This window comes from Ipomoea nil, unplaced genomic scaffold, assembly GCF_001879475.1.
Source record: "Ipomoea nil cultivar Tokyo-kokei standard unplaced genomic scaffold, Asagao_1.1 scaffold0302, whole genome shotgun sequence".
In the NCBI taxonomy this organism is placed as follows: Eukaryota; Viridiplantae; Streptophyta; class Magnoliopsida; order Solanales; family Convolvulaceae; genus Ipomoea; species Ipomoea nil.
In genome coordinates this window covers 3,723,267-3,739,385 of record NW_017616730.1, presented here as the reverse complement: position 1 = coordinate 3,739,385, position 16,119 = coordinate 3,723,267, and the positions used below count along the sequence as shown (strand labels likewise).

The 16,119-nt window shown below is 38.8% G+C and overlaps 5 protein-coding genes across 8 annotated transcripts; 3 read left to right on the top strand and 2 right to left on the bottom strand.

The window, feature by feature from the left end:
• The first annotated feature begins 772 nt into the window (after positions 1-772).
• On the top strand, positions 773-3,809 carry LOC109163661 (serine/arginine-rich splicing factor SR45a). The gene is made up of 7 exons (XM_019312420.1): positions 773-872; positions 1,818-1,840; positions 1,933-2,022; positions 2,127-2,238; positions 2,406-2,555; positions 2,938-3,001; positions 3,092-3,809. Exons 2-7 carry the CDS (start codon positions 1,818-1,820, stop codon positions 3,700-3,702), a joined length of 1,050 nt encoding a protein of 349 aa, XP_019167965.1. The 5' UTR covers positions 773-872; the 3' UTR covers positions 3,703-3,809.
• A 33-nt stretch (positions 3,810-3,842) lies between these two features.
• Positions 3,843-5,891, bottom strand: LOC109163653 (calmodulin-binding receptor-like cytoplasmic kinase 2). Its single transcript, XM_019312409.1, has 6 exons — positions 5,593-5,891; positions 5,251-5,492; positions 4,898-5,066; positions 4,720-4,809; positions 4,326-4,627; positions 3,843-4,247 (listed from the first exon to the last, which is right to left on the bottom strand). Exons 1-6 carry the CDS (start codon positions 5,822-5,824, stop codon positions 3,936-3,938), a joined length of 1,347 nt encoding a protein of 448 aa, XP_019167954.1. The 5' UTR covers positions 5,825-5,891; the 3' UTR covers positions 3,843-3,935.
• Positions 5,892-6,404: 513 nt separating this feature from the next.
• Positions 6,405-9,276, bottom strand: LOC109163641 (probable anion transporter 4, chloroplastic). Of its 2 annotated transcripts, none has more exons than XM_019312391.1 (8): positions 8,683-9,276; positions 8,019-8,245; positions 7,559-7,964; positions 7,417-7,461; positions 7,172-7,318; positions 6,948-7,085; positions 6,832-6,865; positions 6,405-6,750 (listed from the first exon to the last, which is right to left on the bottom strand). In XM_019312391.1, the coding sequence occupies exons 1-8, from the start codon at positions 9,112-9,114 to the stop codon at positions 6,566-6,568; spliced, it is 1,614 nt and encodes a 537-aa protein (XP_019167936.1). In that variant the 5' UTR covers positions 9,115-9,276; the 3' UTR covers positions 6,405-6,565. The 2 variants fall into 2 exon arrangements, with proteins under 2 accessions (XP_019167936.1, XP_019167943.1); XM_019312398.1 differs by having other exon boundaries at positions 7,559-7,922; positions 8,683-9,273.
• A 69-nt stretch (positions 9,277-9,345) lies between these two features.
• Positions 9,346-12,595, top strand: LOC109163679 (acyl-coenzyme A thioesterase 13-like). 3 transcript variants are annotated; one of them, XM_019312442.1, is made up of 4 exons: positions 9,346-9,794; positions 9,917-10,057; positions 11,784-11,924; positions 12,227-12,595. In XM_019312442.1, the coding sequence occupies exons 1-4, from the start codon at positions 9,600-9,602 to the stop codon at positions 12,374-12,376; spliced, it is 627 nt and encodes a 208-aa protein (XP_019167987.1). In that variant the 5' UTR covers positions 9,346-9,599; the 3' UTR covers positions 12,377-12,595. The 3 variants fall into 3 exon arrangements, with proteins under 3 accessions (XP_019167987.1, XP_019167991.1, XP_019167989.1); XM_019312446.1 differs by lacking the exon at positions 11,784-11,924; XM_019312444.1 differs by lacking the exons at positions 9,346-9,794; positions 9,917-10,057 and adding an exon at positions 11,296-11,682.
• A 1,708-nt stretch (positions 12,596-14,303) lies between these two features.
• Positions 14,304-16,118, top strand: LOC109159015 (UPF0503 protein At3g09070, chloroplastic-like). The gene has a single exon (XM_019306995.1). It carries the CDS (start codon positions 14,304-14,306, stop codon positions 16,116-16,118), a length of 1,815 nt encoding a protein of 604 aa, XP_019162540.1.
• The last annotated feature ends 1 nt before the right edge of the window (position 16,119 follows it).

The window sequence follows — 16,119 nt, the reverse complement described above, 5'->3', positions numbered from 1 at the left end:
TGCACAATACATTGTGCGCCCTGGCGCACGGTATAATTTGTCATAATCATTAGTTGAGCTAGAATGGGACGTTGGGGGGACAACACTAACGGCCCATATGTAATAATGGGCTAAAAAGTTGACGTAGATATTGACCAATCATTATTACATGGATCATAGTTCATATAACTGTGTGAACCATAAATAAAAAATATATTTTTAATATATTAATGGTACATTATTTATGTACGTAAGATACATTTTTTGAAAATACATTTTTAATATATTAATGATACATTATTTTATATAATGTACATCCAATACAAAAATAATGTATTTTTAATATATTAGAAATATATTTGATATTTATGGTACACACAATAATTTATCGATATTGGTGGGCCGCTCATAGAGAGAATCAGTAGAAGACGGCAAAGGAAAAATTGAGTTGTTATTGTATGGATTGATTTAAACAACGGTGTGGACCATAAAGAATATTGAAAGTATATATTATTTTATATACTATTACATAATGTATATTTAATATATAAATATTCGAAGAAAATATATTATTTGAATACTAAAAATATATTATTTTATATAATGTATATTCAGTATATAAATAATATATTTTTAAAATATTAAAAATATTTTTTATAGTCCACCCAGCACTATGAAGTCTGAACCATGATCCACATAAAAATTTGTCGAAAAATTTAACCATATTTAAATGAAATTTCGCATCCGCTACTCCAGAAACTTCTATTCCCAACGGAGTGTATAAACTGTCCCTACCCGTGCGGATCCAGACTATTCGAGAGTCTTCATATCTCAGAGCCTCAGACGTCCCCCCGGAAGAAGAGAACTGTGTCGTTCTACGAAAGCTAATTAACGTAAGTCCTTCTCGATTTCTTATGATTTCTGCTTCAATTTCTGAAACGATTATGGTTTGTGTATTTATATTTATCTTTCTGTATACTGCGTCGAATTTGTCCATGTGTTATTTATATGGAATTGAAGCTCGATTGATTTGATTAGAATATTAGATGTTAATATGTTATAGCATTTTATTATGGGGTGCATATTATTGTGTTGGATTAAGTGGAAATGATGTGAATTCTTGCGTTCCTAAAGATGGTTTGGTATTTTACGGTTACCCTTGATTATCCTTTTCTTCGATCCAAAGCTTTTCCTTATGATATTTTTGAGTTTTTTGTTCATTGGTTCTTTACGATCATGTTTTTTAACCTAACCAATGGAAATTGTTTGTCACATCTGCCATAAATTGTAGCAATTTAATTCTTTTAGATCCTTTCTGCAAAATTTGTCTAATAGACATTATAATGAGTATTACAACTATTGTGCAGAAGTGAATTTCCCAGTGAGACATGCTTATTGTCATGAAAAATAGTTTTCTTATTATTTGGCTTGTGAGTAATTGGAAACAAGAATGGAGGGAATTTCCCAGTAAGACATGCTTATTGTCATGAAAATAGTTTTCTTATTATTTGGCTTGTGAGTAATTGGAAACAAGAATGGAGCATACAAAATTAAGTTTGGCATCAAATTTCTCTTCCTCTAATCTGTGGGTCCAACTTCTTATGTAAATGCTAAACTATGAATCTATTTATAATATTGTGCATTTTTGTTTTACATATTATTCAATGATCATTTCTTGCTGATGGGTTATGTTGTGTGCCTGAGACCTTCACCTTTTAGTTTAAATTGTTTAACATATCACAATATAATACAGTACTCTATTACCCTGAAGAACAATTTATGATTTATCAAATTATGCACTGATTCTAACAAGCTTAGTTTTATTTATCTTTTCACAGATGTCGTACTCCAAAAGATCAAGGTGTGTTCTGAAGTTGATATTTTCTTCTTCTCTCTATGCTCTATATGTTGTCATCTCCTTCATTGTGCTAAATAATGCTAATTTTCCTTCAGGTATTCACGCTCTCCTTCGTACAAGCATTACAGCAGATCTGTCTCAAGGTCACTCTCTAAGTCCCCATCTGTATCAAGGAGCCCATCAAGGTCACTTCATTGCTCTGGTCCATCTAAATTTTCAGAGGATATATATGAATAATATTTTTCTGTGTTTTTTACTTAATATGTGGTGTATTTGGTATGTTTGACAGGAGTCGGTACTCAAGTGATGCTGAAAATCCTGGGAATAATTTGTATGTAACTGGACTTTCAACCCGAGTGAGACAGAAGGATCTTGAGAAGCATTTTTCTTCTGAGGGAAAGGTATGCATGGATGGAAAACCACACATCTTGCTTCTATACAATGTTGCATTCCTAACTTGGTTAATTTAGTTGTCAGACGTGCCTGCTATGTCTGATGAGAGTTTTTAGAAAACTGCGTGCCTATTTGGCATGTGCTTACATGCATTTGTGAGTTGTGTTCTTTTCAGGTTGAAGATGTTCATCTTGTTATTGATCCATGGACCAGAGAATCACGTGGATTTGCTTTTGTGACAATGTCCAAACTTGAAGATGCTGATAGGTGCATCAAGTATTTAAACCGGTCTGTGCTTGAAGGTCGTGTTATCACTGTTGAGAAGGTAAACTGCCATTATCTGTTTGTAACTCTCTTATTTACACCTCCTTTATTTTCACATCATAGTTCTATAAATACATCATTCATTGCTTCCTCCTAGCTTTATTGAGTTTGAAAGTTGTTTGCTTGTTTCGCCTGAAGTTTCTGTGACAGCAGGGTAGCTGTGTGTAGAGCAGCTCTTCACCAAAGTCAAATTAACAAATCAAATCAAACTCATCACGCAAACAGACTATTTAGTCAGAGGGTTGTATGCCCTGCATTTCTCTTTTTTCCTTGCAATGTTGCCTTGCGACTATATATAATTTTTCTATAGTAATTTCGGCATTCAGAAGCTTTTAGTCATTGGAGGTTTTACTTTGTGATCTCATACTCTGTCACTGGTGCAGGCTAGGAGGAGAAGAGGCCGCACACCTACTCCCGGGAGGTATCTTGGATTGAGAATAGATCGCGGTATGATAATTCTGTTGTTGATACTGAGCTTTGACTTGGTAATTTTAGTACTCCGTATGAAACACTGACGATATCTTTTAATTAATGCAGAGCGACGTTCACCAAGTTATTCCAGGAGTCGCTCTCCCCGATATTCTTCTGAGCGAGACAGGAGCAGGAGCAGGAGCAGATCATACTCCCCGTATTATAGGCGCAGGCGCAGATCATATTCACCACATTACAGTCGCCGGAGCCGCCACTCTTACTCTCCATATGGCCGTGGTAGATCCTACTCGAGATCTGTGTCCCGCTCCCCATCCAACTCTCCTTACTACTCTAGGTACCGTTCTCCTGATGATGGCTACTACTATAGGAGGAGCAGTTACCGCTCCCCTGATGATAGAGATTATTATTACCGAAGAAGCCAACGGTATCGCTCAATCTCCCGGAGTATCTCACCACCCAGGTATCGAAGGTACAGGAGAAGTTACTCACCCAGCGTATCTCCAAGGCGCCGCAGAAGAAGCTACTCGAGAAGCGTCTCCCCGCCATCAAAGGACTTGAGAGGCTCCTATCGCAGCATTTCTCCGAGTCCCAGGAAGAGTTCTAGGAGAAGTGGTTATGATAGTTGCTCTTCTAGAAGCCATTCTAGGAGTGCAAGTCCATCTTCAAGATCTCATTCCAGATCTGTTATGTCCGATTCTGCCTCCCCTTCGCCATGAAAACCCCCCCACTTCATCTGTTGTAGGCATGTCTTTTTCTTAGATGGTTGTGGACTGAGACTAGTGTGTATTGAGACTTAAAGAGCTTAACCCCACTTTTATTTACTCTCAATAATTATTCACTGGCAAGTGGCAATCTGTCCTCAATAATTATTTTATTTAGTATTTTTGTGTGTTGTTGGCATAGCCTTTTCTTACAAGTGTTTTCAGTACAAACAAATAATGAGGGTTGTTTAAGCAGAAGCAAACTTAAGTTTATCGCTAAAATCAACACTGGGCGTGGGGGAATTTTTCCCTACAAAAGCTGTGTAGTAAGATGCAGAAGCAGCAGCACTGGAATGTACACTTCGATCTCTGAATTCTTTCCTAACTCTCCATAGCACCTCTGCACATTTTCTCATGGATGGCCTTCCCGATCTTGAAGGCGCAACACATAGATGTGCCACTTTAAGTACCTTCTCCACTGCCTCAACGGAAGCTGGACTTCTTCGTAATCTTGGATCCATAGCCATTACAGTATCTCCTCTTTTCAGTATCTTCAACGCCTAAACACAATTATACAAAAAATACTATAACAATAATGTTTTGCACTCTTCTTTACACTCGACAGAAGCTTAACTTACCCATTTTGTTGTTAGCTTCTCATCAGAACTGAATGTCTGTTCAATTGGACTTCTCCCCGTGACAATCTCGACCAACAAAACTCCAAACGAGTACACATCACTCTTCTCGGTTAGCTGATATGTCTTCAAGTACTCGGGGTCCAGGTACCCGGCTGTTCCTTTCACCTGTGTGGATATGTGAGTGGCATCTGCATCTTCTTCTGCAGCTAACCGCGCAAACCCAAAGTCTGCAACTTTGGCATGGAAGTTGTCCGTGATGAAGACGTTGGTAGACTTTATGTCTCTGTGTATGATTGGAGGATCTGTAATATAATACAGACAAGAATGAATCCAATCCTCATAACACTTCTCTCGTGTTCTAAACACCATGACTGAAACCCGAGATACTACATACCTGTGTACATGTGCAAATAAGTAATGGCGTGTGCTACATCAATTGCAATGTCTAAACGCTCTGCCATTTCAAGGCACTTTCCCTGCGCACCTGCACCATACAAAACCCCTTGAGAAATCTTAGCAAGATAGGTATATAATCTATTTATTAGGTGTAAATTCCCACTGCATTGCATTACCATCCAAATGTTCCCGGAGAGTCCCATTGCTGACATATTCAACAACAATGATCTTCTCATCTCTGTGCTCCAAATACCCATAGTACCTCACAAGGTTCAGATGCTCAATCTTCGATAAAACCATGATCTCATTCTTGAACTCTGCTGTCAGACGATTATCATAATTATCCTGCCCATATATTATAACTGTACTACTGAGATTAACCAGAACAAAAATTCAAAATAATGACAGAAAGTTCTAATCAAGAAGACAAGATTTACGTGGTTCGACAACAAAGAATGCAATTTTTTTGGTAGTTAAACTTGTTGAATTCATGGACCATGGTGGTTTGACAAAGAATATATTTACCTACCTTTCTAGCTCGCTTAATGGCTACGCAAGATCCATCTCTGAGCTTCGCCTTGTACACCGTTCCAAATCTTCCTTCCCCAATCTTATTTGCCGCAGAGAAATTCCCAGTTCCTTTGCAAATTTCATCGAAAGACAAGTCAACCGTGCCCAATTCTCCACTGGCAGACGCAGCAGTAGAAGATCCTCGGGAGCTCGAGTTCCTTAATCTCCCCAAACCTTTCTTCTCGCTCCCGGCAGAACTGTCTATTCAAACAGCAATAAAAAAAAAAAAAAAAAAACAGAATCAAACAAACATCGGGATCATTAGTTTCTACAGTGACAGTAATTAAGGTTAGTAACTGACATGAAAGGTCCCTGATGGGGCTCTGGATTGTCCTGGTCTGAGTGGTCTCACCCTCAAGAATCTTGGAGTTTGGCCTCTTTCGCCAGAAAAGAAATGCGGCGGAAAGTTTTCTTGTGGAGGCTTTGATGAATCTGAAGAAAGGGTAACTTTTGTGATTGTCTGTAATGGCGGATTTGCAGAGCTGATCGCGACTGACGGTGGTCGCGGGAGAAGCCGACGATTGCTTTCTCATTTGCTGAACTGGCGTGTTACTTGGTCCGTTCTGGCATCATTTGTTTATGCTAAAGGCGGCTTTATATTTGTGTCAACTATTACTAATTTACTACAGCGTGACTCCTTCAAATCACTTGTCAATGTTGTATGTGTCGTGGGAAAGTTAATTAGCATTATTCAACTGTCAACTAGAAACACTATCCTTTTTTGGAGGGAGACACTTACAACTTACGAGGGTACATTAGGTAAACTTTGTATTCTAATCTTAGTCGATAAAAAGATTACAAGGAGACAAATCAGCTTTGGAAGAAGAGATCAATGTTTGAATCTCAGCAACGACAAAGTGAAGGTTATATTCAAAATGGACAGATCTTTTGTGCACACAACATTTGATTCTGTTTGCTGAATCATTGAACTACTTTTATTCTGTTGAATCAGGGTGTGGGGACCTTAGATTGAGAATTCAATCTTTAGGGAGAAGGTTAAGTTGCTAACCAGTTCAAATTAAAAAAACTAACTTTGTATTAACCGCGACCAACTAGTGGGAATGTGGGATTGGTCTATTCTTGATTTAAGAATTGAAGGATAAAGATGACGAAGTCCAAAAACGAAAATCTTTATTCGAAAAGTTCATAAAGATGACTTCTTGACAGAGTGACAGACATTGATTCCCACATTTTTTTTCTGGGAAATTAACATCTTCTTCTTCCCATGATTTGTATGAAGCCATGGGGGTGGAGGAGATAAAACATCCTAGAATCTAAGTGGTTTCATCAAAGTTGACTCTCTCCCCTGTGGAAAAGGCATTGTAGAAGACAGCAGCAGAGAAGTACAGAAATGCTGTGAGCAGCAAAAATCCCTTGAAAGAGCCAACCAACTCCACAAAGAAGCCAGCACCAACAGTCCCAATGATGGCTGCTAATGTCCCTCCTGTGTTCGATATACCTATATATATATATATATGTATACGGGCAAGAATAACCATTAAAACGCCTAATAAATCGTATAGTCTCAAGGAGAAATTACCGTGTAGAACGCCTGAATACTGGGGGGCGATCTCCTGGTCATTGAAGAACCGAGATCAGTTACTAGCTAGGTAGCATGGAAACGAGAAACAGAACACGAGAGAATTTCTTACAAACCTGAAAGTTAACGAGGAAGCCGCAATGACTAAACGCCTTCAAGCCAACAGCTAAAGTCAGCCAAGCAGATGCTATTACTGGAGTTGGAGCAGTGGTTAAACCAACAAGAGCAGTGCAAGGACCAAAGAAACCAATTGACTACACAGAAAAAGACGCAGAAAATATCCATATAAGATGCAATGAACTTTTCATTCTACAAGTATGGTAGGAATAACCATGCATACTTGCATGACTTTGCGGGTAAGTGTAACACTTATGCCACTTTGGATCATTGAGTCTGATAAAACACCAGCAAAATAGCCCATCAACGCCATCACGCTCCACGGGACGGCACTAAACCATGCCGCCTGTCTGAGATCAACATGGTATATCTACAAGGGAGGGGCAATAGGAATCTCCAAAGGTTATATATAAGTCATTCAAGTCTGAGATAAAGAAACACAAATAAATTAAGGTCTTGTTTTCTTACGGTTTTGAAGTAGATTGGCATCCATGAAAGTATAACAAAGAAGCCCTGCATTGCAAAGATACTAACGCTGAGTATAAGACAGACATTCAAAAGACTCATCTTTGAATGTTAATACTTAATAGCGACAAATAAAAGAAGTTACCCAGCTATGCATGGCATTTGCAACGATTAGAGACCACGTTGGTGGCTTAGAGAGCAAACGCCTGAAAGGGGGAATCACTTTGCCTGTTTTCATTTTACTGTCAACAGCATGTCTCGGTCCCTTGTTCTGTATGTACTGCAATTCGTGTAATGAGATTTGATGACTCCGCTCAGGTGTGCTGGAGACTGCAGACACCCAAACTAGCACCCAAAGGAACCCACATAATCCGAATATGACAAACGGTCCAAATATCCCGCCCTGGGACATAAGAATTGGGGAAAGCGTGAGTCCAATCGCACTCCCGAGTTGAAATCCAGCCATTGCAAGCCCTACAGCCCTCGAGCGTTCTGTCTGAGGAAACCATCTAAAAACAAAACATCGAAAGAAAAAGTTCACAGTTTTGATCCTACAAGAAACATAGCTAGCTAGTACTATTTAGCAGATGATGACAACCAAATACCTTGCAATCATATTGTTCATGCAGGGCAAAGCGACGCCTTCAGCAATGCCTAGCAACATCCGCATGAGAAGGAGCATCCATATCGAAACTTCTGCAGCCCACGGGGTTAGGAACGTGGCTAAAGACCACAGAGCCACGCCCCAAGCCATGACTACTTTGCCACCAAAATAATCTGCCAGAGTCCCTCCGGCTATTGGTGATATTAGGTAACCCCAGAGAAAAGACGACTGCCATTAGTATATATACATACATATTCATCAATCAGAGCAACACAACACAACAAAAACTTGCTTCTGCTTATGTTGTAATAGACATAGCACACTGCTTTAGTACTTGCATTTGCATTTTTATATAAGAAGGTTGAATACTATAAACCCAAACCCCCCTCTTGATGCCTTCTCTGCAGATTATGGCTTTGGATGTATCTATAGAACTATGGTTCTGTTTGACAGAGCTTATTTAGGAGCTTATACCTTATTTTAAGCTAGTAATAAACAATAAGCACTGTATAGTAATGTTCCCAAAATAAGCTAGTAATTTAAATAAAGGCTTATTTTGAAAAGCTATTTCAAAAATAAGTTAGTACCAACAATATGTAGTTTGTAAAGATGTAGCCTGAGTTTATAGTAAATGTATCATATGAGTTAAAGAGACAGGAACTTACCTGAACAACGCCGGCGAAAGATTGACGCCAAGCCCGGGAGATCGACAGCGGAACAATGGCCACCGACATGACAACTCGATCGGCGTTACACAGAGCTAAAGCCAAGCCCACCATAGCCACAACTTTGACTCTCTCCGACGTGACGAACTCCACCCAGCTCGGCTCAAGCACACCGGCGGGACCGTCGGCGGTTGACGGAACATCATTAGACGAAGCTCTGTTTCCGTTTCCGTTTCCGTTCCCGTTCAACCAGAGAGTCCGAGCCAGGTATTTCGGCCCCAGTAAATCAAAGGACTTAGAGTAGCTCTTGCTCGATGAGCTCGCTGCCCGTGTCTTGACGTTGAACGACAGCGAGGGTTTGGAGGGATTAAGGTTTAATCGGAGGCTGCCGGGAATCAACGTTGTACGCCGGAGAGCCACCGGAGAATCCATGCGGAGAGTCGGTAAAACAGTAGACTGAGGAGAATTGATTGAATTGGAATCTTGCGATTAAAGTAGAAAAAAATAGGTAAAGATAAAGCAGAATAATGTAGCTTAAATCGGAAAAGATAGCCTTAAAATATGTCGGAATATCACTTTCATCATTATCTTTAGTCTTAACCTTAATAATTAATACAAACAAATTAAAAAACAAAAAAAAAAAAAAAAAAAAAAAAAAAAAAAAAACACCACTTTCTTTCACGAAACCTGCAGTAAATTCTCAGAAATGTTTAGGGTTACTGAGAGCAATTCAAGAAGTTTACCCAGATTAAAGTAATCAAGAAGAGAAGAAGAAAAGTTGGTCCATATATATAAAACAACATGCATAAAATGTGAGGAAAATTAAAGGAAAAGAGAAAAGCGGTGATAAAAAGGTGGGAGAAGAAAAGATTGAGAGAATGATTGGATTGGGGGGTGGGGGAGAGAGATCAGAGTGAATGGAGAAGGCGAAAGAAAGTCTGGAAGCGAGCAAAGAAGAAGCGGAGAGAGTTTCATCGCTGAGCTTCACTCCTCACCGCCTCGGCGTCGACGTTACCAGTTTCTACCGCTACTTTTCCCTCCGAGGAATCCGGGTTGACAGTTACCGACCCGGTTTCATCTCCTGCACTTTCAAAGTCCCGCCGCGCCTCACCGTAAGATCAGAGACGGCCAAATCCGGCCTCCATAACTTCCGATCATTCTCTAACTCCTTGCTACTATCAATTCTTCGATAATAATTTGGAGAAATTGAGGCTTTTCGGATTTGAATATACAGGATACGAACGGGAATTTGGGATCCGGGGCGATCGCTACGCTGGTGGATGAAGTGGGATGTGCGACGGTGTTTGTGGAAGGGCAGCCGTTTAACGTTACTGTTGACATTTCAATCAATTACGTCTCTACTGCGAAGCTTGATGTGAGTTTCTTCTCTATTTCCAGAATTTCTGTATTGTTTTGATTCTCTCTCAAATTTTGGCTGCTACTGTGATATGGAGTTCAAACGAATACATGATGAAAAACTGGGATTTTCTCTTCAATCTGCCTGCTATCTGTTAATGATTGAAAGTTGTGAAGAATAAATAACACATATGAAGATGCTTTTCATGAGAACTAGGAAAATAAGGTTTACGAATTTATTTTGAGATATTTGATCAATTGAGTCGTCTTCATTTAGTCATCCTATGTTGCCCATTTTTTGAGTTTCATCAAATTTATATTTTAACATGTTTGATGATTTATGCAAAATATCTTGTGGTTTAATTTGATAGTATGTTATTATTTCAAACGAAAGGTGTTAAATGTGAAATTTATCTCTTTCGACGAGCGATTCTTGGATAGGAGTTGAAATTTAAGATCCGTTTATAAATTTAGAAAAATATTTTTTTTTTAAATGACTTATTTTTAAAAAATATTTTAATATTATGATATTTAACTGAATGTAAGAAAACTATTTTTTTTTTCGTTTAATTGAAAATTAAGAAATTGTATTTCTTTTTTGTTTGGTTCATTTTTTTTTAAAAAAGAACATATTATTTGTTACAACAATAATAATAATAATAATAATAATAAATATTATTATTATTATCATTATTATGTGGTGATGTAGTGGTGGTAGTGTGGTGTGGTAGTGGCAGTGGTAGTGGTGACGGTGTATGTGATAGTGGTGGTGGTGATCGTGTGGTAGTAATGATTTAAAATGGACAATTAAACCATCAAACTTGTTATTTTAATTTGGTACATTTAGACCCGGTAATCAATTATTCACCTAGAATAACATGGTCATTAGGTTTGATCGTTTGACTTTTACCCACAATCGACGACTTTTTGACTGTCACCCGTTGTCATTGTTAGTTGAGAAGGCATCATTGCCTTCTCCAAGAAGGCAACCACTGATCGTGGAGAAGACGATTGGCGATGATTTATTTATTTTTTTGGTAAACGAAGGCGGTCAACGAGAAATAAATAAGATTTATTTAATTAATTTTAATAAATTGAAGTTCTTAATTGTATTTTTTTTTAATTCGAGAGTTTAATTATTTTTTTATAATGTTTAGGGATTTATTTAATATATTTTCTTATAAATATAATAATATGAAAATAGTAAGAGAAATTGAGAGTGTATTGCAGGCAGCTAATGAATAGTGAAAGAGAAAAACCAATTAGATAAAGGACAATCAATTTCATGTGAAACCATCATGGAAGCAATTAAGTTGAATTAGAAAAAGACGATCAGATTTCGTGTCAACCGTCATGGAGTTGGAAGCAAGTAACTTAAATTAGCAAAAAGTGTAATTTGGATTTGTAAAAAGAGAAGATTTGGTGATTGATGGGAGAAATTAGCAGATGGAGAAGGCGAAAGAAAGCGTTGAAGCAGCAAGCAAGGAAGAAGCAGAGCGAGTTTCGTCTCTGAGCTTCACCCCTCACCGCCTGGGCGTTGACCTTACCTCCTTCTACCGCTATTTTTCCCTCAGAGGCATCCGGGTCGACCGCTGCCGACCCGGTTTCATCTCCTGCACTTTCAAAGTCCCTCCACGCCTCATCGTAACTTCCCTTCATTATTTTCTTTCTACTGTCATTCATTAATTCGTTCATCAATTCGTAATCCTTGTGGAATTTGAATACATATATATATATATATATAGGATAAAAATGGGAATCTGGGATGTGGGGCGATTGCCACACTGGTGGATGAAGTGGGATGTGCAATGGGTTATGTGGAAGGTGTGGCCTTTAATGTTACTGTTGACATTTCAATCACTTATCTCTCTACTGCAAAGCTTCATGTGAGTTTGTTTATTGAGCTCCATTATTTCTGCAATAATACCGAGAATTCCAGCTTGAGAACATGTTCCTTTATTGCTTGACCATAGATCAGAATCATTGTGCGGAATATAATATACAATTGTGTTTTGGTTTCTTTGTTTTCCATATCATCCAGTTTTTGGTCTATAAACATTAATCTATTGCCATCACCAAAACCTTAGTGTACTGAGTTTCAATTCATCCTTGTTTCTTGTAGTTCCCTATAATTGGCAGAGCTTGAATGTGCCACTAATTGTGTGTTGATGGCACTCTGATCTGGCAGGATGAATTGGAGATCACCGGGCGGGTTTTGGGTAAAAGGGGAAGTTATTTTGGAACCAGCATTGTTGTGAAGAACAAAGCAAGTGGAGAGATCATTGCTGAAGGGAGAAATTCTTTGTACCGTAACCCTATAAATAATAGCAAGATGTGATTGAATTGATGCCTTCCCCTTTCTGCTTTCATTTCATTTTCATCTGCAAACCCTACTGTAGCAGACTTCAGAATACAACCATGCTTTCATCTCTATGATTTCTATGAACATACTTCTCACATTTTCTCTTGTATGTCTCTCAAGTCTCAACTGGGAATTAAAATCTTTCATTTACTTTGATTTTAGTGGGTCCGGAAATTGAAAGAGGAATTATGTACTCTTCTAATGTCGTCTACTTTGTCACTTTGACTACATTAAGATAGTGTGACTTTATAGTAATATTAGATGTCTCCTTATCAATTGTGACAAACTATTATACTCAAATGTACAATGTATTAAGTCTTGACAAAACATATGAATTTCAAGACTAAATTGAATACATTATTTACTTGATTATTATTCACTTTTCATATCATTGGAAGATGTAAATTTTCTTTTTTTGGGGTTGTTACAATTAAAAAAAAATTGTTCATTCAAATATAAATACACAACATTATTACTAAAATTTATTTTATAGTAACTAACATTTACCTTATAGCGACTGGAAATGAGAGAAAATTAACAATTTTCGGTAACTAATTGCCAGAAGTTTAGCATGCAAGACCAAAATCAACTTTTGAAGATAAATTTTCCCTCTAGTCGAGTGGGTGCTAGATGATTTGTCGACTAGATACCCCTTAGGGGCCGTTTGGTTCAGGTCATCTTAGATTACCTAGGTAATCTGAGTCTGGTAATGTTATATTACCTTGTTTGGTTCAAGTTATAAGATTACCTGGTAATGTTATATTACCTGAAAGCTGATGTGGCGGTAATGTTTCAAGATGATGTGATTACCCCCGTTTTTTTAGGTAATCTTAGATTACCTTGAATTATTCCAACTTTGCCCTTGTTAACTAATCCTTATATAATAATAATAATAATAATAATAATAATAATAATAATAATAATGAAATTAATATATGTTTATATAATCAAATATACATGTGTATATTTATATATTTAGTTTTTTTTTTTGTTGAGAACATATTTAGTTTTTTTTTTTTAATATTTAAGCATTGATATACATTCATACATATAAATAAACACACACATTATATATATATATATATATATATATATATATATATATATATATATATATATATATATTTATTTATTTATTTATTTATTTATTTAAAGACATTATTGTAAATTGATCCATATAACCTAAAATATAACCTTGAACCAAACAAGTTAATATTATATTACACCATTCAAACCAAACACACAAGGTAATCTTACATTCCCAACATCTCACATTACCTTCCGGGAGGTAATTCTATTATCTGGGGTAATCCAAGATTCCGTGAACCAAACGTCCCCTTAAAGTTGTACATGCATGTCTCTCTGCATGCGGCTCATGCCATTCATGAATGGGTCAGAATGGGACTTCGTTCTCTATTTTCAAGTCAGATGAGAGGTGAAGGTCATAAGATAAAATCATCCTTCCAAATAAAGAAGAAGAAAAAATATGCGCTATTATCTATCTCAACTAATTTTCCGAGATCTTAAAAATTCAAACCAGATAAAAAAATTACTTGCACAATTTGGCCCTTGATTCCAACAAGAAAAAGAAGTAATAAGTGAATAATAATTAAATGATCAAAATGACAATAATACCTCTTTTTAAATTTGTTACTTTTTGGTATTATAGTTGTGTCTCTCTTTTTGACCAAAATTGTCAAAGTCAAGGGGGGTTTACGAAGGGTTTGAGGTTTCTCGCATTCTTAGGGTACCCGTGTGCAGTGTGCTCTCTCAGTCTCCGTGCCTTCTTTCTCACTGTCACTCTCTCTCTCTTTCTTCTTCCATTTCGTTACTGTTACGCTTCCACTGCTCCTTCCTCTCACCGTACCACTCCTTTAACCTCTTCTCCCGTCTTCCGCAATCAATGACTCACAAATCCGACTCGCGGACCCGGAACCGGACCCGAACCCGCTCCGGATGCAGTCGCCACCGCACCCAATCCTCCACCGGAATATGCGCCGCGTGCTTGCGCGAACGCCTCTCCACCGTCGAGCCTTCCGATGATCCGGACCTCTCGTCCGCGCACATCATTCCCGCGCTTATCGAGAACCCCGCCGGAAATGGCGGGTGCGGAGCTCGCCGGAGCAATGCCGCCGGAGATTCGTCCTCCTTCGCGCCGGATCTCCGGCGCTGCAGGTCAGTTTCCGCTTCTAGGCTCGACGCTGCCGCTGGGTCCACCACCGAGCCCCGTCGCAAGTCCTGCGATGTTGGGGATCGGAACACCCTCGCGCTTCTCTTCGACATCAATGACAAGAACAATGCGCCCAATGCGGATACGAAAGTGGAATCGAAGAACATTAGGTTCTCCAGGCTAGCTCAGTGCGATGAGGAGCTAGTCAAAGATGCGGAAATTGGGGAGGAAATTAGGGTTCCTGTCAATACATTGCAGCCAAATGTGGAGGATGCTGCTAATGACGATGTCTCCATGGAAGGAGAGCTCAAGACGATGAAGGAGTATATCGATCTTGAAATCCAGAGTAAGAGCCAGAAACCAAAGGATTTGAAGGACATTGCTGGGAATTTCTGGGAAGCAGCTTCAGTTTTCAGCAAGAAATTGCGAAAATGGAGTCAAAAACAGACTGCTAAGAAGCCCGGAAGTGGAGACGGGAAAAGAGTTGATCGTAATAGTAACAATAATGCGTTGCCTACAAGAAAGGGTAAGCAGAAAGTAGAAATGTTGAGGGAGAGCCGGTCTGAGATTGGGGAAAACGCAATGGGTCGAAGATCCTGCGATACTGAGCCTAGGTTTTCTGTTGATGCTGGTAGGTTGTCTGTGGAAAATCCCAAGATTATAATGGATGAGCCTAGGGCTTCTTGGGATGGTGGCTATTTAGTAGCTAGGAACACTCCAAGGATTCCTCCTAGGTTATCTGTTAGTGACAGCATGATGCTGGGAGGAGGGGACACCATTTCTGATTGCAATAGCTTATCCATTGATGGGCAAATGCAGTCCATCATGGAGGATGAGAGTAGCTCTGGGGGTTCAGGGCAGTCCAATTCGGATTCGTCCTATTCCCAAAGGGAGAGTAGTTTCGACAGGTCGAGTTCTGTGTGGAGTTTCGACAGGAAAGGCTTGGGATTAGAGTGCGACGAATCCAAGTCTGCAAGTCTCAAATTGGTCATCACCGAGAGGGAGCTGAGAGATTGGCACCTTAAATCTGTCAAAGATCATTGCGTCGAAAAGCCTGAGCCTTTCCCCCAGGAACCCACTCCTCTTGAAGCTAGTAAACCCTTCAATGTCTCGAAGAAGTCCACTAGGTGGAAGAAGGTCTGCAATGTGTTTGGTTTCAAGCAAAAACGCGGTGAAAACTTAGCGGGGGAATCCATGAACACGAAATGTTCAGTTCATGATAATCCCGAGAAGCCGAAGAGGGAGATTGAGGCAAAGGAGCTTAAAGGCGTGAGGCTTATGCGTAGCAACAGCAGCATTGTTAGAGGTAGAAGCTCCATTGACAAGACTGAAATGATCCCCAGTAGGAAAAGTGTTTCAGAAGGTGTTGCCTTTGCCAACACTGCCAGGTTTCTACCAGAGAGAACCAGAAATGGAAGATGCACTTCTGGGCACTTTGACAATGGTGTCCTTCCATTTTATTTGATGCCATTGAGGAGTTCAAGAAGCAAAAACAGTAGAAGCATGCTTCTCAACTCTGATTGCATCTCCCAAAATGTTCTGAACTGAA

What these genes read in the sequence shown, in the direction of transcription:
- LOC109163653 (XM_019312409.1), bottom strand. Translation starts at nt 5,824, where the DNA reads ATGAGAAAGCAATCGTCGGCTTCTCCCGCGACCACCGTCAGTCGCGAT. An exon ending in CCATTAAGCGAGCTAGAAAG is followed by an intron (nt 5,067 to 5,250) that starts GTAGGTAAATAT and finishes ATATATGGGCAG; the next exon opens with GATAATTATGATAATCGTCT. An exon ending in AGAAGCTAACAACAAAATGG is followed by an intron (nt 4,248 to 4,325) that starts GTAAGTTAAGCT and finishes AATTGTGTTTAG; the next exon opens with GCGTTGAAGATACTGAAAAG.
- LOC109163641 (XM_019312391.1), bottom strand. Translation starts at nt 9,114, where the DNA reads ATGGATTCTCCGGTGGCTCTCCGGCGTACAACGTTGATTCCCGGCAGC. An exon ending in ATGAACAATATGATTGCAAG is followed by an intron (nt 7,965 to 8,018) that starts GTATTTGGTTGT and finishes TGTTTCTTGTAG; the next exon opens with GATCAAAACTGTGAACTTTT. An exon ending in GTATTCAGGCGTTCTACACG is followed by an intron (nt 6,751 to 6,831) that starts GTAATTTCTCCT and finishes ATATATATATAG; the next exon opens with GTATATCGAACACAGGAGGG.
- LOC109163679 (XM_019312442.1), top strand. Translation starts at nt 9,600, where the DNA reads ATGGAGAAGGCGAAAGAAAGTCTGGAAGCGAGCAAAGAAGAAGCGGAG. An exon ending in TCTCTACTGCGAAGCTTGAT is followed by an intron (nt 10,058 to 11,783) that starts GTGAGTTTCTTC and finishes ATATATATATAG; the next exon opens with GATAAAAATGGGAATCTGGG. An exon ending in TCTCTACTGCAAAGCTTCAT is followed by an intron (nt 11,925 to 12,226) that starts GTGAGTTTGTTT and finishes CTGATCTGGCAG; the next exon opens with GATGAATTGGAGATCACCGG.
- LOC109163661 (XM_019312420.1), top strand. Translation starts at nt 1,818, where the DNA reads ATGTCGTACTCCAAAAGATCAAG. An exon ending in GTATCAAGGAGCCCATCAAG is followed by an intron (nt 2,023 to 2,126) that starts GTCACTTCATTG and finishes TATGTTTGACAG; the next exon opens with GAGTCGGTACTCAAGTGATG. An exon ending in TGGATTGAGAATAGATCGCG is followed by an intron (nt 3,002 to 3,091) that starts GTATGATAATTC and finishes TAATTAATGCAG; the next exon opens with AGCGACGTTCACCAAGTTAT.
- LOC109159015 (XM_019306995.1), top strand. Translation starts at nt 14,304, where the DNA reads ATGACTCACAAATCCGACTCGCGGACCCGGAACCGGACCCGAACCCGC.